The sequence below is a fragment of the Echiichthys vipera genome (genome assembly GCF_963691815.1).
Source record: "Echiichthys vipera genome assembly, chromosome: X".
Classification (NCBI taxonomy): Eukaryota; Metazoa; Chordata; class Actinopteri; order Perciformes; family Trachinidae; genus Echiichthys; species Echiichthys vipera.
This window is the reverse complement of record NC_139825.1, coordinates 24,728,800-24,752,377: the sequence shown is the minus strand read 5'-3', so window position 1 is coordinate 24,752,377 and position 23,578 is coordinate 24,728,800. Positions and strand designations below refer to the sequence as shown.

At 39.4% G+C, this 23,578-nt stretch overlaps 1 protein-coding gene across 1 annotated transcript in view; it reads right to left on the bottom strand.

Moving 5' to 3' along the window:
* Positions 1-2,431, bottom strand: part of ca16b (carbonic anhydrase XVI b) — a 113,517-nt gene extending 111,086 nt beyond the window's left edge. The window contains exon 1 of the mRNA XM_083939953.1: positions 1,921-2,431. Within this exon, the coding sequence (XP_083796079.1) occupies positions 1,921-2,005 (85 nt within the window). The 5' untranslated portion in view covers positions 2,006-2,431. The remainder of the gene's footprint in view (positions 1-1,920) is intronic.
* Between the last annotated feature and the right edge of the window lie 21,147 nt (positions 2,432-23,578).

Sequence of the window (23,578 nt, the reverse complement as noted above, 5' to 3'; positions counted from 1 at the left end):
GTACTCCCATCATCAGAGGAGGTGAAGATCCAGTGGATTAACTTTATTGAGGATTTTGTTATTTGGATTTATGTCTGAAATGTCAGAAAGGACTGGAAACTTCCCAACAAAGGTTCAGTAACTTTGTGTTACACAGTTAATTTAAAACTGAAGCTCAGGATGGATCTGTAGCTGTTACCGACTGTCTGGGACCAAACCTCCACTTTGGAAGCTGTAAGTTTGGCAACTTTTATGCTGTTTTGGTCTTTATTTTGGAGGTTACCTGTTAAAGCTAACGCGAGCATGTTGCACGGCTAAGGTGGCTAGCTTCCAAAGACAGTGTTTTCAGAGATAACTGATTCTGTATATGGTTAGGGGCGTAACATAGTCGGTTGACCAGTCACCGCGGACCAGCGGACCAATCAGAGAAGACTGGGATTTTCGGAGGGGGGGGGGGGGGGGGGGGGCGGCAAGCTCAGAGAGATGCTGTGTCCCAAACTGTGCACTGCAGTGGGATACTGAGATTTGTGCACTGTGTGCCCTATGTACTGGCACGATCGGTACACTCAGTTTCCCCAGTAAGTGCTGTCTGAAGTCACAGTGTTGCCCCGCATTTACCGGAAATGACAATCGTATTTTTTCTACTGTTTATTTTTTTAAAAGCTTTTCCAACAAACTGCCAAAAATCCCTGCGATCCTATTTTTACATTTATAAAGTGAATCTAGTTGTTGGCGCTCTGTTTGTTTCCAGTTTGAATTCAGTCCCGCCTCTTCCGCTACGTAGTCAAAACGGCGGCGATTGAGGGCATTGAGTGTTCAGCGACCCAAACTCAACAGTTTGGCCGTTTTATAGTGCACGACCGGAGAAATGCAGTACACTGCATTTTACCGACTTCTGGCATGAACGCACTTCCACCCTCAAAAAAGCCAGTTTCAGGATGGGAGTGCGCAATTTGGGACACAGCAAGAGCCTGCCACACAGAGTTGTTGCAGCAATGGGCACCATAAGAAACACAATGTGTTTTTTGAAGATCAAAGCATGTAAATCTATTGTAACTGGCCCCCCCAAAAAATACAAATATGACCCTGAAAACTAGCACAATAGGGCCATTTAAGTTAAATGTCTAGTGGCACAGAATCGAATGAGTCACAAATCTGGGGTGCGACACCGGCTTTGCATCCCAGATTTGTGCCTCATCCAAAGCCATTATTCCGGGACTAGCCTATTATAACGGACCATAGTGCGCGCCAGTGGCATTGATTGACTCTCACACATGCGCACCCATCCACAAGCCAACAGCGCTAACTATCGCCCTCTAATCATCTACCTACACATGACAGCAAAGGGGACACAAAGAATATACCTCCACATAAAAATCACCACATCTTCAGTATTAAGCCTGTAATAAAAACTTACGGTGCATCCTATAAACACCAAAACAAAACTACTACTAGCAGATATGCAAATACTGCATATTCTACGGGAGGTTAAGTAACTCAATGAATGCCACAAATTATCTTGGAGTGCTTACAAGAATGTTATTATTAGCTACATTTGACGAGTTCTCTAGACACCATGTTGAATAAGCAACGTTGTAGCCAACAAATAAGAGCGTCGGGGTCACACAGGAGTTGTTTAGCGGGACTAAACGTTTAGCCCTATCGTTTAAGCAGAGGACAGTTTGCGCCAAAGTCCAGCTGCCTAATCAATAACATGCACACAAATCACGGAGGTGAAACATCTCGGCGTTAACATAACCGCTGGACGTTACAGTCGGCTTGGCCTTGTTATCATAAACGGTGCTCCAGAAGAATAACGTCTTCGATAACCAAAAGTCGCTCTTTACCCCTCATTATAAAAATGACAAACACAACACGACGGACTCTCAGTAGTTGTGCTACATACATACAAAAGCTAGCTTGTGTTTTGCAAGTACTTACCAGGATGGCTGTCTCCGTGTTTGGGCAAGGTTACAAACATTAAGGAGAAAATCCACCAGTAACTCGGTTCCCGTATTCTCCGCATGTTAGTCTACTCATCGAGAGCAACAAGAAGGCAAATGGATGACGAAGTTTTTGAGTCTTTTCTCTTCTTCAAAAAAAATAATACATACAAACACAAACCGAAGCAGAAATGAAGTTGACACAGCAGCCACGAAGGCAGAGCATCAGAGTAGTAATGGTTAGCGGTGCGGGTTGCAGAGTTGCTGTTTTGTTTTTTGTAAAAAGGACAAATTGATTCGCCTCTAGTCCGTGCAGAGGCTGCTTTTAGCTTCGATGAATACCAACGAAAAGCATGCTACGGTTGTGCAAGGACAGTTCAAAATGTGTCGGACTCCACCGTGCCTGTAGCGGGCTTCCAGATAGCGACATTCCCGTAGTGAAGAAGGGTCAATCGTCGATCAATCGCTGTCTTTAACTACAGGAAAAAGTGGTCGAATAATATTGATTGCACGTGGTCATTATTAAGTGATTATCCACGGCGACGGTGTGACGAAGGGCAATGCACAATGCGAAGAAAAGCGGTGGTTGAAACGTCCCGTTCTTCCATCCAGGAAGTGGACTAGCGGTCAGGCATGCATGGATATCAGGCTGCTGGTCTCATCCTACAGGACAGGCTGCGTGAGAGAGAGGAGCACAGGCAGCGAGGGGCGGGAGCAGCGGAGGGAGGGAGTGGGGGGGCGGTACTCGGATTTGCTGAATGCAAAATGAGTCGGAACGAACCCAGAGTCTGGTTTCTGTCTATGGTGCTTTGATAAGGAAGACTCCCAGAAATCAGTGGCTCGTGTCAGATTGTCAAGTCACCAGACTGGATTGTGCAGCCTCTTTTTTATATGTTGCATCATAAAAACTGTCAAGGCCATTTTCAGAATCTAAAGAGGATCGAAGCCTTGAAGAGAAATAATAGTCTCCCTGTTAAATCAGCTGATTCCAACCCCCATCCAGTCATCTCACTGTTTTGTTGCTTCCTCCCAGGCCCCATTATTAAAACGACCCTCCTGTGGTCACACTGATGCCCCTTTGCCTCCTGCTGGGAGAACTGTGAAAGGAACACTTTAGCAGTAATCATCACCTGGAATATCATCATGTACAAGTGTGTCACTGATTGGAGAATTGTGCATCTACCAGTGACACTCCCTTAGGTAAATGTGTAGTCAGTGATGTTCTTGCAGAACTATCCAGCTGGACATTTAATTTGAGGAATCTGATTAAATTTCTCATTTAATTACCCAGTTCTCTGCAGGGCCATTGAAGACAGTCACAAGGGCCCTTTGCTTTTAATGTGGGCCATCTGCTTCCTCTCCAAAATGCCTACCTTTTCAGAGCCCACACAGCCTTGTGGGCATCCTTGCATGATCCTCTAGGCTGCACTACTTCTATACACACTGCAAAACATTAGTATGGTTGACAATACTCCAGACAGGACTGTATTCTGACTGAGCAAGTGCAATTAGCATCAGAACAGTAGATTCTGAATTCTTCTCAGTTTTTTTTTTTTTCTGTCAGGTGGCAGGACGGGATGGCCCTTTGATTAATCAAAAAAAATGTATTTTTAAATCCAGATCGCCAAACCAATAAAACATAATAAATAATGCAAACAACCACACAAACTTAAAGGTCCCAAAATGTAAAAAGTGAAATTCACATATCTTTTTTGATTATATTGCAGGTTCAAGTGCTGTATAAATACTGTGAAATATTAAAAATGCTCATTCCACAGAGAAATGCACACAACCCGTATTCAAAAACTGTGCCTCTAACAAGTTGTCAGGACTTCTTTATGGTTGTGATGTCACAATTATACAATGTACAGGTAGAAAAGGAGCCTTAAAGAGAGAGATTTGCGTCAATGGAAGCTCAAAATGCAGGATCGTCATGTAATTCATGTAGACTCATCAAGGATAGTTCTAAGATGTCATTATTTTGAATGCATTATACAGAGAGGCAAAACTGTGATCTTTGGTAAGTTGTAAATAAATGCAATGATTAAGAATCTTTACATAGCACGCAACATGTTTTTTGAAGTAAAGTTTCGCTAATATTTGGAGATTAATGTATGTATGGTACTTAAGAGCAATCACATCCTAATGTTTATTGATATTTTAGAGGCAGGGAAGGTATGTTTTTAAAATTCAGATGAGATTCATGCTCTACCATTTTTTATATTCATGAATAGCATTTCAAGCAGTTTGTCTGTACCCAGTTCTCTGTGTTGTTGTTTCATCTCTATCATGGTTTGCCGTGCTGCATGGGGATGCTCCAATCACTTGGTGAAAAGTGTAAGAATTCCCCACTGACACAGAGGAGGGGGAATGATTGGCTCAAGTCAGCCGGAGCGATCTTATCACTAAAGATTACAACAACTAAAAACATATGAGGCAATCACATTTAAACAGTTTTTCCAAAACATAGATCATGCCATTGGGAAGCTTAATGTTTGGTTTACTAAAAAAAAAGGAAGGGGCTCACTAAACCCAAACATTGCATCCTCCTGTGGTTCTTGTGCTGAAAGAGAGGGAGAGGTGGACGGCCTACCTATTATTGGATGGGAGATGATCTTTGGAGACGAAGTGTGGTCATTGTTCCCCAACATAAGTTATGGGAGTTCATTAGTTGTGATGTAACATGTCCGTTAAGTGGTGTCAGTTACTGATGTGATATGAATTTGTATAACCTTGTCTCATGTTCTTGGTTGTCCTATGTAATAAGTGTGTAAATGTCCAGTGACTATAAACTGTTCCTTAATACTATATTTCCTATAACATCATCATCATCATCATCATCATCATCATCATCATCATCGTCATCGACATGCAGCATCACTGCTGTGTGATTCTTGATTCCTGTGTGATTGCTGTGTATATTATATATATACAGTTTGACTACTGCTTATGTTTTATATAAAGTATGTAGTATGATTCCTCATATCACATTGTAGTATTATACACATATGCTATGATTACTTACGTATGGTTCATTTAAAACATAGCTTCATGTTTTCAATCTCACCATGGTCCACACAAGACTCCTGACCTACAGCATCACTGATGCTCCATCCATCCATCTTCAACCGTTTCTCCCTATCGGGGTCGCGGGGGGGCTGGAGCCAATCCCAACTGACATCGGGTGTGAGGCGGGGTACACCCTGGACAGGACGCCAGTCTATCACAGGGCACATAGAGACAAGCAGACAACCATTCACACACCTACAGGCAATTTTTGAGTCATCAGTTAACCTAACACACATGCACGTCTTTGGACTGTGGGAGGAAGTCGGAGAACCCGGAGAAAACCCACACAGACACGGGCAGAACATGCAAACAATATTTAAACTACAAGATAGATAACTGTACCTACTTGCTGGATATTCTCATTTCACCACCTCCACCCACCAGACTACAATCACAGGGCCCATTGTTATATTTCATAAAACTGAACTCTTCCACCCTTCCTTGTTTCTTTAATTCCACAACACTGGGTGAAATGGCATTGAGAGAACACTATTTACAAGCAGCACTTTGTGGTTAGCCATAGCTAGTGTTGATTGTTGCCAACTATATCCAATATCCTAGCCTTATCTGTTAATGTTCCCTATATCTACTACGGGGACAAAACACTACTAATTAGTAGTGTTTTAGTGGGCCACAATCCACTAACGTGTTAATGCACATGCTAATTTGATTCCGATGTGTTGATGATATACTATATACACTCTGATTCCTTACATGTCTTACCTTTTAAAAGTGGATCATAAATGTTCCACTCTACCGCGCTGCAAGTACTTGCTGCTCACCTATAGTGAGACGTTCCAATGACACACCATTGGTGAAAAAAAAAATGGTCCATTGCAGTAAATGGAGATGACCAATTCTCTATCTACAGTGCCGTTACAGTCATTCCCCTGCTGCAATGGCGGTCCAGACACTGAGGGTACATATATGGAAGACACATGACCAATCAGTCCAGACTAGGCTTTTTCAGGAAGAGGGCTGAAAGAGGCAGGCACTAAGAGTTCCTCAGATAGAAGATGAATACAGGTATATTCAGATAGACAGTATGAGAAAAACAATGTGTTTTTTTAACATTAAAGCAAAATGAAAATAATATGGGATCTTTAACTCATATTAGTTTGAATGTATGCATTATAGCAGATAATACATTTATCAGAATCATATAATTAACAATCCTATTTTATTTTGACATCATAACCTCAACTCCAACTCTACTTACTTTTCTTTTATTCAGAGCTTTCAATCACATTCTGTCAGTGAGTAGAGTTTGCTAAGCTGAATATTTTTAGCCTATCATTTCTAGCTGACACAATTCCTTGATTGGTCGATCAACAGATAATTAATCTGCAGTTATTATGATGATTAATTGATTGTTCAAGTCATTTCCTTAAATAAAATGCCAAACGTTCTGTGATTCCATCATCAGTTGTGATGATTTGCTGCTTTTCTTTGTCTTATATGATGTTAAACTGAAGATCTTTGGGGTTTAGACTGTTGTTTGGAATGTTTCATGTAGTGGGATATGCATCCTCTGTTATAAAAAAAAATATATATATATTTTTAAAAAAAGCATGCAAATAGCAATTAGTGTAAAATTAAGTAATAGACAGTCCAAAATAAAATTTAAAAAACCTGGTAGCATTTGTGTTCATTATTCGAGCTATAAGCCACCAGGCTCTGTGATGTACTCTGTGTCTTTATTGAAACATTGCCTTGCAGCTGTTTTGAAACCAACCATGACATGATCCAAGCTTATAGCTTTAATAAAAGAGAAGCTTCTTTTTTAAATTTCCAATAAACTGCATTCAAACAACAGATGGGTGACATGTTTCCATGACAAATCTTAACTTGAGAATATTAAAAAACAAAATGCAGTTAAGGAGTTTTTCATCTAATGAGTGTTTGTACTTGTAGACTAATTTTGCGGCTGCATCTCAGCCTCTCTTGAAACTCAATTTTCCCCCGAACAGTAACACTTATTAACCTCACTGTGTGCAGTGTGCTGTGGATGTCTAAAAATGTGAAATTATGGAACAGTATAATTAATAATACAGCAGTACGTTGCATTCATGACATCCAACCTGGAAGACTGATAAATGCACTCAGGTGATACTATATTAATTCTGTTAAAGTTATGCTTTTTCACGCAGAGCCACTGCTTTTTCTTTGATATATGCCACAAACCTACAACAGCCATGGTGTAAAAGGCCTCATGATTTTTATTTATTTTAAGCATCCTGCAGAGTTTAATGCAAAAACCATGAAAAATCAAAGAAGCCCAAATTGTCCCTCCGCTCTGTATTTCTTTGCAGTTTCATGAGGCATTTGTAAAATGTGCTGTGACATTTAACATTCTAATCTTTTATCACCCTATGAGAGTTGAGACCCTAAAGGCATCCTAACACTTCCTCTGACAGTTAAATTGTGCTTCAGATTAAAAAAAGAAAAGAAAAACTGAGATATACATGATTCATGCGAGTCCAGCCATGACACCAGCATTGTCCCCACGGGCATCTTCTTCCTCTTTGCCCTTAAGTGGTTTGAGAATCACACTTGTATTATTTTTTCAAACACATTTCACATGTTGACAGTTGGTACATAATGTACGATGCTGTGCATCAATTATGTAATGCAATTCAGGCTATGACCATATATAATTTATTTCATTCTCAATCCCTTACATTATTTAATCAAGAGCTATTTTTTACCATTATTCCTCTCCCCATATGATTTTATCTTTTGTTGATCCATCCTGTAGTTCTCCACATCAGTGTGTCATGTTTCTGCAAAGAATCTAATCTGCATTAATGCTTCAGGACAGTAACACAAGTGTCTGTCAGCCAGGTGCAGGACAAATGTTTAAAAGGGTAGCGCTGCAAAGGGGATTCAAAAGTAAGCCCTGTACCAACCCATTACCAGTTTTCGTTTTTAGAAAATATGCCTCAAAACTAAAAGGCCAAAGTAGTGGGATGCAATTACAAAATGTAATTTTCCTGTCCTGTGTATTTCAGATTTTCTTACACAAATGCCGACTTGTGCAAAATTCTGTTATATTTTGTTGTTTTGAAGCCAATTTCAGCAGCCGATAATAGGCCATGAATCTTAAAAGGTGCTTTGGCGATGATAAATTCATAACCAAACTGTTCAAATACTGTAAAATACTTTACTGGTGTTTTGCTTCTTTCAGCCAGTTTAATGAAAACATAAAATTTTTGGGATGGATTCCAACCAATTTGTGTTTTTGTTGCCTCCTCAGTGACCACTGGTTCCATTTCATGACCTCCTTATATAACAAGATAGGAAAACTTTTGATCCATTACAAAGAACATAACGTCTGATTTTATTTTATTACCAGCCACGACAGCGACACTGGTATTGTGTGTTATCGTCCAAAATGTGGGCCAGGAGTCACATTGTATCTTGCACAGTTGTGCAAGATACAATCATGAAACTTTACAGGTGTGTTGGTGAGATCAAAATGAAGGCCGAGTTTGAAGATGGGTGTGGTCCAAGCAAGGGCGCTGGAAGTGGGAATTGAAACACTGGTTAAAATTGGGTTACTGTTGTACCATGTTGTAGCAGGTATTTATTTGAAAAGTCATTCAACTTGCATGATCTATTCATGTGCCATGGGAAGCCAGCTGCCAAACAGGACTGAATTTATGATTTATGCTGATGTAAAGGTGTGAAGACAATCAAGAAGCAAATAGGTAGAGATTGCAAGTAAAATGTGAGTTTCGTTGCAGCTTGGATACTGAATGTGCTCATAAATCTTCTCAGGGATTTGGGGTTTGGATTTTAGTTTTGCAATTGTGCATCCAAACAAAGATGCCCCTGAGAACAGAAGGGTGTCGATAGCAATACCACTCAAACCAACATGATTCCCTATGAGCAGTTGGGAACTTATGCAGTTCCTGTGGAAATAGGAGAATACATCTTTTAAGGCATAACTGCTATCCCCTGTATTGATTATATATGATATTCTATTTGTCATCTTTCTCCGTCACTGGTCGTCAGTGACGAAATAAATTAATTTCTAGTACAGTGTATTAATTCAACAGCTCTGTTTCCAAATTTTTACGGTTAGTTTTTCAATCATTATAAGATAAAACGGTTGTTTCATATGTGCAAATTACTTCATTCATCAAAGTAATACTGTACACTGAAATACAGAGGCTTTGCCGTGATGTAATATATGTTAGTGCAGTTGACCTAATTCTGGAGGATGGAGAACAATGTTCTGTAACGAAGAGATAACAAAAGAAACATGGACAGTTTTAAATTTGGGTGGTCAGTTTTGGGCAAAGAAGATGTGAGCAAGAGAAAAAAAATGAGTTTGGCAGACAGAGAAAAAGACAGTTATGACTTGAATGATTTGAGGTGGTAGTAGTTACTATTTGAAGCCAGTAGAGGTTGTCTGCAAAATTCATGTTGCCATTAATCACTGCAGTTCTTCAAACCACCTAGAACTGTCCTGATGATTATAATAGATTCATTTGTCACAGAAGGGCAAACGAATCCCAGCAAAGTACTTGGACGGATGATTTAATAGTCAAGAAATCCAGAATATAGAGTTGGTGTCAACGTGTTTAATGTGGTATATTGAAGCCACATTATGTACTTGAAGTGTATACTGTGTTTATTTGACTTTACCAGTAACCAATGGTAACCAGTTTCCAAAGAAAATGGTCACTATGTACGTAGACAGTTGTGTTACTGTTTGTTAACACGTAGAAACCATTGTTCTACACATGGCAACCGCTGTCTTTTCTCAACGCGGAAGAAAAAATCTTCATCAGGAAAGCTCAGGGATCCATTTTCATTTCACTTTCAACAACTCCTGCTAATTTGTAAGTCACAGAGGATTGTTGAAAGTTATCACCGTTTAACAAATGATGCAAAGCTGCTGAAGAAAAACTGAGAGACGGAATAATACAGAATATTTCTTGAATTGCTCAAGGAATTTGCATACACGCATACATCATAATCTTCATCTTCAGTGGAATTAATTAAAATGCTAACGAGGATGGATTCCAAATGGTTGTATGAGATATTGAGATAAGGAGTAAAGTAATACAGTTGTGGTATTAAACTACAAACTTTTTGTCATTACATGATTTCTCAGTGTTTCTAAATGACGGCTACAACAGTACAGTCCTCATCCACTGAACAGGAATGAGGAGTATGTTGAACAAAAATATAATCTGCCTCTTGTATCTTGGTCATCACAATCAGCTCAGGTTTGGGTCTCATCATTAAGCCTAGTTTCAGTTGCTGTGAGATCGCCTCTGTTTCGAAAATACCAATAATTAGAAGTTGTCTCCTTGTTAAATTTAGAGGATGCCTTTGTGTCCTTGCTCTGATTGAACAGAGCAATGGTAATCCTCAAATTCCCCTCATGTCCAAAGTCATTAAATTAAGATCTGACTTTGCTCAATAATTCAGAAGTCGCTGCATTTGTCCCCCTCCTGGCACTAGCTGGCATCTTTTTAGGCACAGAGCGACTGCTAGAGCTTGCAGATGTTCGGACACATGGCCACACAGCGCTGCACAAAATAAGCTTTAAGAGTAATGCATCCTGAAAAAAGGAAATCAACTTGTCAGCATCACAGCAGAGAGCTGCATCCCCTGTGTTGTACAGCACATCCATTACATGATTTGACCATGATATCCCACATTAGTGTTTCAGCTCATGGATCTGTAAGTCTTCACCAGCCATGACAGTGTCACTGGTATTGTTTTCAATGTGTGAGTCTGTGTCTGTCAGCATGGCAAAATGTGGTCCTGAAGACGCTAAAGCCCATTTCACACATGCATTGAAAACCTGAAATGATCAAGACATTACCCGGAGGAGTTGTATGTGAGATCGCAAAAGCCTAAATCATTTGGATCGGACATTAAAAAGACTTGACCCTGCCAGCTCCCAATTAGAAAGGCTGTGTAATCTCTGATTGAGCCTGTGTGAAAAGAGCAGGTCATTGTCCAGAGAATTCACGAGCGAGTGAGCGTGTCAGTGACAGAAAATATAGAGAGGCGTTGCTATGGAGATGATACACCGTCTCGCATTGTCTCACTGGTGTGAACTGACTGGTGTCAGAACGTTGCAGACCTGCACATTGCAAGTAGTTTCAAGTTTTATCTCGTCATGTCAAAAATATTTGGTCTGAGCAGGGTTTAAGACACCAACTGGAGACATAAAGATATTCTGGAACATCTGTTGCTGAGGGTTGACGCTGAAATCGCGTGGCAAGAGTCTTGGTTTGTTTATTATGGAATTACAAACCAGTTAAGTGACCACGGTGTTATCTGTCTCCTGCTCCTGGACAGATTTTGTCACCACGATAGTGTACAATTGTGCGAGAAATAACACAAAACATTACAGGTGTGTAGTTGAGATCATTAATGGCTGAGTTTGAAGATGGGTGAGGTCTGGGAGCAAGGGACGTGAAGTTTAAAGCTCCTCAGAAGCTCCTTAGAGTTTGGCTTCAGTTCATCCACGCCTTCCACGAACATAAGGTATCCAAGGGTCCTATTGCCACAAATAATCATTTAAATGAGAGTCTCGACTCACTTGCATAATTACAGATATAAAACACCAAATACAAGTTTGACATTGTATCCCATACAGTCAATTTATTCCAAGACTTAATAAACCTGCCTGGGTGGTGAATGTTGGCCTGATGGAGAATTTTATTATAATAAACAAGGACACATTTTTAACCTTTCAAGTAGGCATAGCAGTGATACATATTCACAGTTTTGTTCAGCCCTTTTCCTGCTCGATTGAATCAATTTCAACATTCTCAAATCAGGTGCCTTTACTTCTACCACTTCTTCTATTAACCCCAGACGAACCAGAAGATCTGGAAAGATGACTTTTTGTTTCAACAGGACACTGTTCAGTTTGATAATGTTAGAAGGTTCAGAGTCATTCCTGTTGCCTTCATTATATTTTCTTTTTGGACACATTAATGATGTCGATTGGGTTACACTGACCCTGAACATAACCAAAACAGAAATAAAACTAGCATCTTTAACATATTATTTATTTATCTTAGTAGTAAACATAATAAATAGCATAATAGATTTTTGGATTATACATTTTCTAGAATATACATTGCAAGTGAAGGGAAAATCAGTTTTTGTCAAAGTGCATGTTGTCTCTTTTAGATGTGAGGTGTTATCAGTAGAAGTAAGGTCTACAGTTCCCTTAGTGCCCCATCCAGAAGGCAGTTCCCCAGCAAGAAAGAAATGAGTGTTACTAATTCAACTTCTTCCCCGGAGTTGTTTGTGCTTTGTCGTCTCGCAGGTTTCTGCTGATCGTGGTGGTGCCTGCTGCCGTGGTCCTGCATGACGCTTCCTGTTACTACTATAACTATTAGTCATATATACTTTCACTAGTCTTATAAATTCTAAAATTTGTAGCCATAAAAACATCATCAGTGGTATGTCTCGCTGTGCCGTAGCTGCTATTACCACTACTCATCATTGATCATCTTTGTCATAATTATTATCATTTTCATATTCTATCACCTTAGCTGTGCTTGTTTCTACTATTCTGCTGTATTAACTGCCATAACATATGGGTCATATTCACATTACTATAGATATTATTATAGTTACTGTTGCTCTTTGGTTGCTTGCATCTCTGGAAGTGTGTCAGTCTCTCTGTCTTTTGTCTATCTTTGTGTTTCTCTCTTTCTCTCTCCTTTTCTTCCTCCCCAACCAGTCAAGACAGATGGCCGTCCTCCATAGAGCTGGGTCTGTCCGACGTTCCTGCCTGTTAAAGGGAAGGTTTTCGTTGCCACCGTACTCTTCGGGGGAATTGTTGGGTAAGTCATAGAGTGTGGTCTATACCTACTCTGTAAAGTGTCCTGAGATAACTTTTGTTATGATTTGGCACTATAAATAAAATTGAATTGAAATACGTGGTAACAGAGAGAGCTACCACACTGATGAAAAGAAGAGGCACTTTGCCAGAGTGTGAAAAAACATGAGATGTGTTTTGTTGAAGCTATGATGCAGAGGATGGCTGTCCAGTGGACAGTAAGGGGGACAGAGGTAAGAGATAATAATATCATTAAGTACGGCCGACGACACAGTTGTACAAATGCAATGTTTGGTGGTATGCCAATGTTTACAAACTAAACTATGTCAGATCTTGACAAGGCAGAAGAAAACAGGAATAAAAAAGACAATATCTCAGATTTCGCTACATTTTTATTATTTAAACTGTCCATCACGTGTCCAAAAATGTTTTAGGAGTGCAATGCTAAATCGGTGGAGTATTCACTACGTTTTTTATTAGGAACAGTCTTGTCCCTGGCTATATGCTGTGAATGTTTTCTAATTCATGGGAAAGTGAATCTGCAGAAATCTATTTGTTTGGAATGACCAGTTCAACAGCAGATAAAGGGCATGCATTTGTAGAAGTGGGTACTCAGAGGAAATAAGTTGTGTCACATGTTCCTGGCTGCAGTGGTTGAGCTGTGCCTTCAAAAAAACAATCCAGCTGGCAAATGGCTTCACGTGTGTTCAATGCCAGATGACTGAGTAGGTGCACCTGTAGAGTAACCCAAATACAGTATAGGGTGACTCATCATGCATGCTTTATCTTGCACTGTTCGACATGGACTGAAACACACTTTTACACATTTTGTTCACTGTCTGTACAGCCATGTAATGTATGAAATAGAAACATTTGAATCAGAATTTGTCCCCTGTGTGTGCATCCTCATTTGCTGCACTGAGTGATGTGTTCATCCCAGTTTCATAATGAAGAACCACAATTTCAGAACATATTATTTATTTTATTAAAAAATCAATTTAGACCCAAACACCTTATGAGGGTTAATCTCCAGTTTTTTCAGGTTTTTTTTTACACAAAGACGCAGCAACAAAATTAGAGATATCTCACCCAGGAGAGAAGGCATAATTTGAAGCCAATTACACAGTAACAATGAAAGTGCTATAACATTAATAATATCTGTAAAAGTATGTGGCTGTATGCACAGCTGATAATAAGATATAATTTATGCGAAACTGAAGGATGAATATTTTACTAGCCTGCTTTTTTGTGTGTGTGAAAAATCACTAGCCAGAGTCTGCATGTAGCTTAAGGGAGAGCGCAAAGCAATAGCAGCCAAATAGTGCTTCTGGGCAGGTGCCTGGAGTTCCATTTGAGCAATGCAATTATCAAAATTGAAGTTATGCAGATGAAAAAAAGGATTGTTACTGGGAAATGTGCCACTGTCCTCTATTCTTCTCACAGTTAAAAAAAGGGGAAAAAAGAAATGAAGAGTGTATTCGACAGAAACTAAAACTCTGTTTTTGTGTAGAACAGACTTGACTTGTCTACTATGTTGGGTCCATGGTTTTATTGAACCAATCCAGTTAAAAGAAAAGAATAAAAGATCCCAGGCAATAGCCATGCTTGGCAGTACTTAGTGCTACAAACAACCCAGCAGCAAGGTCAAACAGCTGACAGCTTACAGCACTTTATTAGTCTGAATTTGGTCGCTTTACTCTTATAATGGAACAATCTACAGTATGTTTTCTCTCCCTATTGTTTTAAATGAAAGTAAACTGTTACATGACTGAACACTAAACACTGCTTTTATACTATCTGTATCCATTTTCATTTGGACATTTAACCCACATGTAGGACACATCATGAATAATATCATACCCGAGTTGACAGCGTTCCAGTCCTAAAACCATTATTTTTTAACAGGTTAGCCAGGTTAGCCATTGTTAGTAGTACTAGCTGTTAACAATGCATTATGCTGTATTTGTTCTTACAAACACTGTAGCAATATTTCCACAGTTGAAAGATGGACAGTTTGTGTGTGTGCTTTAACTACTATTGATGCTAGGCACCACGGGGTGATCCCTATGTTCCCCGAACATAGGACCCTTTTCCCCAAAAAGGGTCCTCCCCGGTCGCATAAGCCTATGCTGGTTTAATTCAGCATTTTCTTAGAGTTAGGGGTTACGGTTAGGGTTAGGGTAAGGGTTGGGGGTAGTGCTAGGGGGGTGCTATGAGGTGCACCTAGAAGAAATGTGTTGCTGCTGCTTATGCTGCTGTCATGTTTATATTACCTTTGTTGACCTGGTGCAATTTTCCTTTACATACCATGTTGTCTACTCTGAGTGAGTAATAGTAGTACAAGATTGACACAAAAAAATGACAGAACAGAAACAAATCAGAGCTTAACAACTCAGATTGCAGTGAATCCCATTATGTGTAATGTTTATTTGCCATATGAGTAAGGAATTACCTTTGATGTGACCGTTATGCCTGGACCATTTGTTTATATATTTCCTTATTTTTCATCTTATTCTTCCACATGATCAGAAGCAATCTTTCTGTTCTCTCAATGCAATGTATCACCTGGATTCAAGGCATCCTGCAGGTATCCTGCAGGTTCATAGCTGAAAGATAACATGATAACACCATGCAGTCAAGTGAGATTACAGCATATTGTGCATTTCTATATATAGGAGATGTGATATCACATGAAGACGGAAGGACAAAAATCAATAATAACACCAATTCAACCTTAACAAGCATTCTTTATGTGCCTTGAAAGGTCATATACAGTACTGTTGCATTTTTGTTGTTGTCTGTTTGTAAGGATGAAATCTAATTGTAAGGTCATGTAAGTATGACCTTTATGTAATAATCATTTACCTTTGATGTTTTCTTTTTTTGTTTTGCTATGCTTTTTTTGCATTGGTAACGCATCTCTATGAATAGTGAACTAGTATTTATATTTTAAATAAGTTGGATATGTGTTAAATATATAGACTAGTGAATGTAATCATAAAGCTTCTTTTACAGTGAGCTGTTCTCCTTCCAGTGCTATGCACAAGTATTCAACAACCTTAATTTGTTTGTTTGTTTTGCAATGAGAGCTTTGCAGACAAGCTCCATTCAGCCTCCCCACCTGAATCACTGCCGGATTGATGCATGCTCAAGATCATTTTCTGAGCTACTCGTCTATGTAGTGGCTCACATCCTTCCAGGACATGCTTTGTTTCGGGTCCCAGAGAAAAAGATGGATCCAAATCCAAGAACAGACAAATAGGAGCGCCCGCTACCTGGATGCCAGGATTCGGCTTTGGATCAGATTAAACTACATCACCAAATGCACGGAGGAGACCGAAAATAAATCAAGCTTTATTGTGTGGACGAAATAGATACATGTCCCTGAGGGGGAACAGCGAGCTGACAACATGCAAGAATTTTAAATTATAGAAAGTACACTAAATCTGCACTTTTCAATAGCAATAAATGAAGCATGTTTCTCTATGATGTTGTCCAGGTGTCTTGCATTTGTAAACTAAGCTCTCAGGGAAAATCCTCAGCTGAAGCAGAAATATATTTGTGATAAGGAAGACAGAAAAACACATTTCATCTAGTTTTTAAGTCACTTTCATAGCAGGAATTATGCATTGAATTTCTTTGCTGCACTGCTGCAACAGAAATAGCGGCTTACTCTGCAGATATATGATACAGGCCTGCATACAGAGCATAGATTCAATATAAATGTGTGATGGCAGGCCTGACAGTTGAAAAAACAATACACTCCTGACACTCCCCAAGCCTTTGTTTTATCGACCAACCTCCCCCCGCAGTCATTGTGGAGTCTATAATAAAAATGCATCAGACACATCTCCCTGTTCTCAGCAGAATGTCACTCAGGGGACGGCATGTAGACCTTTATGCGAGCTAATGACCCACAGCTTTTAGAGTCCCCCAACCATCAGCATAATTAGGTTCAATGTCTACACTCAACCTTTCATTTATGTGCCCTTGAAAGAAAAAAATGGCAAGTGATATTGACAATTGAACAGAGGGATTCGACTTGGATGGCAGGGATTCTGTATTTTCAGGTAATTTTGCCACAAAAGTACATGCATCCTCTAGTTTGACACAAAAAAAACCCAAAACACAAACAATAATGAGAGAGAAAACGCATCACATCGTTCAATTAAAACAATTATCAAAGCTTTGGTCTACATTCGGAAAATCAGTTGAGCCTCTAAGACAGATTTGAAAAAAGCATCTTGCCCACTCACAACCAAACCCCTCCCCTTAGAGACCATAGTCGCCATACAAACAATGTTAATAAAAATCGTATTATTCCAGTATTCCAAATGGTCGACCATAGCTTTAAATACTGAATAAATACTAGAACAACCCTATCTCCCCATGTATTTGTGTTTAAGTGACTAATGGGAACAAATGTTTTTGGAAATTGGTCCAGAATTGAGTGAAAGTACTGCCGACAGTCTTCCAAGATCAAACGGGGCAAGTGCACACTTGTCAATATACGTCCACTAAAAGTAGTCGTTTTTGTCCGTGACAGGGTCAGATTGTTACTATCAATAGTATTTGACTACATTATGGACCCAATGGTCTGCAGTTTGTGACGATGAAATGCCATTCACTACGGAGACAAGACGATGCCTTTATGAGCAGAAATATAGGTGTGTCTTAGGGTTCTAAAATACATATAGCTGCTGACCCCGTCCACATCAGTACATTGCTTCGCTTCTGTGTCAGTACTCCTGCCTGATTCTCCAAACTGGCAGCATGCCGACCACATTTTACTGCAGGTAGTACACTGACTATGGATAAGTACCTCATACAACCTCACTTGAAAATAGCCAAACTATCTCTTTAAGATATTGTTATATCTGCTAACAGCTACATTATTACATATGCTGGGTTAAAATGGAGTGTTACCATACTGGGTTTACTTATTTTTCCTGGTAGGTAGGAAAAAACAACACAAAGTCAATGTAATTCAACAGACTTATCAGAGTTTTTACTTAAATCAATGAAACATCTTTGGTTTGTAGATTGTCTTTGACACTGTATACATTTGTATATTAATGCACAAGCTGTTATTCTGCCACATTCAGTGAGGCATTTTTTTCCCTCTTTGTGATCTAAGTTTATAGGTAATACTATGAATTATTGATGTGATACCTTGTGACTGGATGCATATGTAACAATTAGCACATCCTACTTATCTGGGAGTTTCAAAGTGGAAATGCAACAATATGTTATAGTTATTGTGTAATTTGTTTCCCTTCTACTTTTCATTTGACATTTTGCTATGAAAGTGTTGTGTTTACATTGATGCAGTGAGGTTGAATATTATTAGATTAATTGTTTTTCAATTGTTCAAGTTCAAGTGTAAATTGTTCTAATTTTCTTGACACTGGGGATTTATTACCTTATACTTTCATTTGACAAGAAGTGTCACTTATCAAAGAAGTGTATAACATTTGTGTGTGTGTGTGTGTGTGTGTGTGTGTGTGTGTGTGTGTGTGTGTGTGTGTGCGTACGTGCGTGTGTGTCTGCAAATGAGACCATATGACCAAAGACCCACTCCAGGTTTGAAATGACCGGCAGCAAGAAGCCAGAATTTTTTTAGTTATATTCAACGTACATGCTGAACTCCAGAGTGTTTTTGGATATAAATATAAGTATAATATATAGCTTAAATCTACACTGGCATACAGTGATTTGATGGTATTACCAATGGAATTCCAACTGACAGATAGCATCTTCTTTTTCGAAAAAAATGTGTTAAACTTTGTGCATATAAAATAACATAAAATCGAAAATAGCTGTACAATAACAGTACAGCACATGAAAAGAAATCATCCTAACAGCAATGACAGTGTTGCTGATTGTATGTACAGTCATTTCTAAACTTCTTCTCATTAGTTTTGAATTGAAGAGATAAATGTTTCCACCACAGTATAGCTTATGTTAGCTCCATTCAGCACTGTCAAATTAGTTCAGCAAGACTCTGGGTGGTGACATAATTTCAACCATTTGCAGTGAATTCAAAGCAGGACTCAGATGCTGACAGATAATCATAGTAATGGAGCCACACCTGGAAGGAACTAACTGCCCAAACAATAATGAGAATAGTGCTTAGATAGGTTTATTTAATAAAAAATGCAAATACTGCAAACACGTTTATGAAACTATAACTTCACATTTTCAACACTTTGGTAGCCTTGCATATCATTCTTCATTTAGCATTCTGTTAAGAATCATCCTCGCAATCACACTTAAATCCAGGCATTATGATATGCATTGTGAAGCAACACTCACACCCTCTTTAGTGATGATCCTGCCATCGGGGTTGACATAATTGGAGCTGAAAACAATCATTCACCGGAAGCAGGATGAAAAGGCTAAATAGTTGTCTGCTGATTACTGCAACAAGTCACATTAGCTATTGAAAGCGAACATTTGGTTTCCCATAATTGTGGCTATTGTGGCTGGGTAACTTTACACCTGTCACCTCTATTGCAGAGATTCAGGGAAATTAGGAATCAGGGAAAACAACGTATATCTGGGCAAGCTGTGCGATGTAGCCCTCGCCCATAGGAAGATGTCATTATTTCTCTGTGCCTTCAAAAAAAGTTAAGGATGACTCGCTTGGTTAGGTTGAGGCACAAAGAATTACTTGGTAAAGTGTAGAGAAACATTGGACTTAAAAGGCTACTGTTAAGGTTCGAACAGAGACTGGACCAAAATGCAAGACTCAGACAACAGTGATGCAAGAAAACAACATGTTTAATTGTCAATGTGAAAAAACAAGGGGAAGGGGTGGTGCTTTGTCCCAGGATCTGATGATATACGTGAGAGTGTCTTTGGTGTGGTGTCTGCCACGTGGAAATGGCGTCTCAGCGGCATGGCACAGTGATGTCCGTCTCTCAGGTGTACTTACTCGGAGAGGAAACACAGGAGAGCAGGCAAGAAAGAAGCAACAAGAGATCACAAAGCAAACATGGGGATCTGAAGCGGGGTGGAATGAACACAGGAACAGCATTAGCTACACAAGAGCAAAACACTAGGGAACCAGGATGCAAACTACCACGTAGACCGAAAAAACGATCTGGCAACTAGTATTAAGGAATACAGGCTTTATGGAGGGTTGATTGCTGATTGGCATAACCCGACGCTGCCTATGGCAAGTAGACCACGCCCACATGCACTTATACAGAACAGACAGAGGGAGAGACACAGGAGGAAACCAGTGTTCGTTTCCCAGCAGTGTTCATGTCCCGGAAGTACTAAGCCAAACCACAAATCTTTTTTCTAATCCTAACTAGGTCGTTTTGACCCCTAACTCTAACCATTGCCGTTAACTTCTGTTTGTCAACTGCCGTTTGTCAACTACCGTTGAAAAACGTTAGTTGACAGTTTCACCCGCCAATCAAACAGGAAATTGGCACCCGCCCACACGCCAAATGGGGGTAACTATTGTGATTGGCGGGTGAAACTGTCAATCTACCAGCTACGTTGGCGTGTAGCCAATAAGTCAACACAACACTGAGCAAGTGTTGTGTGTGGCTAACCAATCAGGTAGCCTGTTGTTGCTAAGCAAGCCCCGCCGTTTTCTTGGACTTCTAAAATAAAAAAAAGAGAAGAAGAAAAATAAAAAAAGGGGCGGCATATTGCTGGCGTGAAGAGGCTGATGGCTGCAACAGAACTAAAAGAGGATGAGGAGGACGATTAAACATTTTAAAATAAATAAATAAAAAAGATGTTTTAATACAAAGTGGAAAGTGGAAAGGGATGGCAAGGTTAGCGACTGGCCTATGTATAGCGCCACAACAGAGACGATGCACTGTGGGCATTGCCATTTGTTTGGCAAGTGGAGGAAGCAGAGGGGAGTGTCCTCTTTTGAGGACTCAGAGCGCTCAGTCTATGCTATGTTATGTTATTGTTGTTGTTTATCTAAATTTTATCCAGTCAAAATAATCCAAATATCTTATCTTATATCTTATCTTATCTATAAGTCATTTGTTATAAATGTAATTTTTATTGTCAATCTATAGTTAAAAAAAATGTTGAACCTGGGTCTCTAATGACATGGCAGTGACTAATGGATTGCAGTTGGGTGTTAACTAAATGAATAAAAACCACTATCAGTGAGATGATTGGCTGTTTTTATTTCTGTTACTTTCTCTTCTAAATGTCAGCCACATCAGGTCAGATACAGTTGTAAGTCATTATGTAGGTCTAGTCATTAATGAGATTTAGTTGGTTAATAACTCAACAGCACTTTAATGTGGATTCTGTACAAGTTCAAGAACCATTCTTATGCATTTTCTGAGTCGTTCACCTTTATTTTAGGCACAAAAAAATTGTGGCTGGTAAAAAACCACTGTTGCCAATGGCCAATAATGAGAATAAAAAAGTCAGGTGTTCTATAAGTGGTAAACTATACAAATAGTGCAAAGAATTAAATCCTGAATAAATATATGAATGGACTGGATGATTATGTACAGTATGTACATGTATGCATGTCTATATATTGTATATACAGTGTATGGAATGTAATTGACATTGACAGATGATATGTACATATTAAAAGTGTTACTGTTACTGTTGAATGGAGTGAAATCCTGCGGTTGTTTTGACCCTCAGGGTTCTGTGACGACTATCAGAGTGGAGAAGCTAAACAGTTGAAGTTCAGAGCGTGATGAGTCTGCAGTGATGTTACCTAAATGTTTCTATGATCATGGAGATGTATCAGTCCTTAATGGAGGGGGGGTTCTTTGCAGTCCTGACTGTCCGTTGTAGTCTGTTCCTGTTCTGTTTGGTGACCAGACCAGACTTATGGATGTGCAGAGAACAGACTTGATTATTATGTTATAGAATTGAAACTCCTGAGGTAGGTTGAACTGGTGATTGTCCATAACACTAATATGATCGCCTAATGTAAGAACTTCTACTTGCCTTTTTGCAGAGTATTCCGATATCCCTGTCTGTGGCAACAGTCCCTCGCTAGATGTAAATAGACATTTTCAAGGGAATTCCATGTTGTTGTTGTGTTAACTTCCTGTCAGTTGATGCCATTCACATACACTGCAACAGGGAATAAACTGGGACACATTTAGAATGTTTATGTTTACATCTTTAAAAAAGGTCTATAGGCCGACATGTTAGTGATGCTGCTGACAGCGGTTGATCTGCCTGCCAAGGTTGTCACTAAAAGTTATGCTGCGTTCACTTGTAATCAGAAATCGGGCGCTTCCAACTTCTGAGTCAGGCTTATAGTAAGGGCAGAAGTGGAATAGGGATGTGTGTGTGTGTGTGTGTGTGTGTGTGTGTGTGTGTGTGTGTGTGTGTGTGTGTGTGTGTGTGGGTTGAAGAGGGTAACATATAGCGGGCGGGGACCAGAAGTAGAGAGGTGAATGCGAATCAATAAAGTTTACAAAAGAGCAACAAAAAAAGTCAACACACAGTGTCCGTGAATGTGAATAATAAAAGACTCTAAAAGAACAGGCTCGCCTGCATTTACAGCTTAACAAACAAGATATCTCAAATCTTATGGTGTACAACTTTAACCTAATGCTCCACAAGTAATCAATTAATGACAATCAGGGGATTTAGTTTTTGCGGTTTTACACTCTGTTGTACAAGTTGTTGTGGCTTTTTTCACTCATTGGTCCGCACTTTCTCCCCCAATATCTCATTCCCAGATTTTTCTTTGTAGCTGAAAGAAAGAATGATGCAAAGGCTATTGGACTTTCATCTTGCTTGACGTGACGTGACTGCACAGAACCATCAACTGAAGTAGTACGAAGGTCAAATGGTACCTTCAGGTATTACTATCATAATGTGTAAGTAACTCTAACTCATTCTCCTCTACAATGCACTGGGTATAAGAAGTTGTGAGTTTGGAAAAAGGGTGGCTGTATTTTGAAGGGTTACAGAAGTGACAGCGGATGCTGCCAGTGTCTTGGTTATCACGTTCCCTCCGCCAAATTTGTCATCCAACCCTCCACTCTCTTTCTTTTCCAGCACAAATTAGTGCACACACAGGAAGAGCTTGGCATCTCAGAATCCATTTTTGCACTGAAAGCCATGTTTCAGGTTACTCATAGTGAAACCGCCAGTTCCCTCGAACAAATCCAACTGAAATAGATGCATCCCAATATGATAAATAACTATATTAAGGTAAAAAATGAAACATAATTAGTATAGTGCAGAGATGACATCAATAAATGGGTAATTATGTGCCATCCATCTCACGCTGGCATGTGTTGATCACAGCTAGGCTCAAATCTCCTTAATGAGCATAGTTAATGCTTGCCACAGCCAAAACTGCGATCACAAAGTGAGGCTATTACCGTGTCTAATGGAGCTGGTTTGGCTTCTACAGGGTTCCATAATATTCTATTTCAAGCTGTTATTCTTTCCATAGAAAAGTAAAAATGACATTCACTGTTTTACAGGCAATGATACTTATTACGTGGGATCTAGAGCTGCAGTCCAGTATGTGTGCTGAAGTGTCTGAAAGCTATTCCTCTGTTGACTATCCCCCAGTGAGAGCTGGCAATACTGAAATACAAAGAATTTGCAATAGAATCCAGTTAGATTGATGGTCCCATCTTTCTGGTGCATGTTTCATTTCCCTGTTGTTTGCCACTAACAGCAAGGCTACATCTCAATGTAATTTTACTGTGTATGGGTGAAGTTTTGCAAGTCTAATTTCTGTCCTTGAATTACAAAACAGCTATACAGTGTATTTGCATCT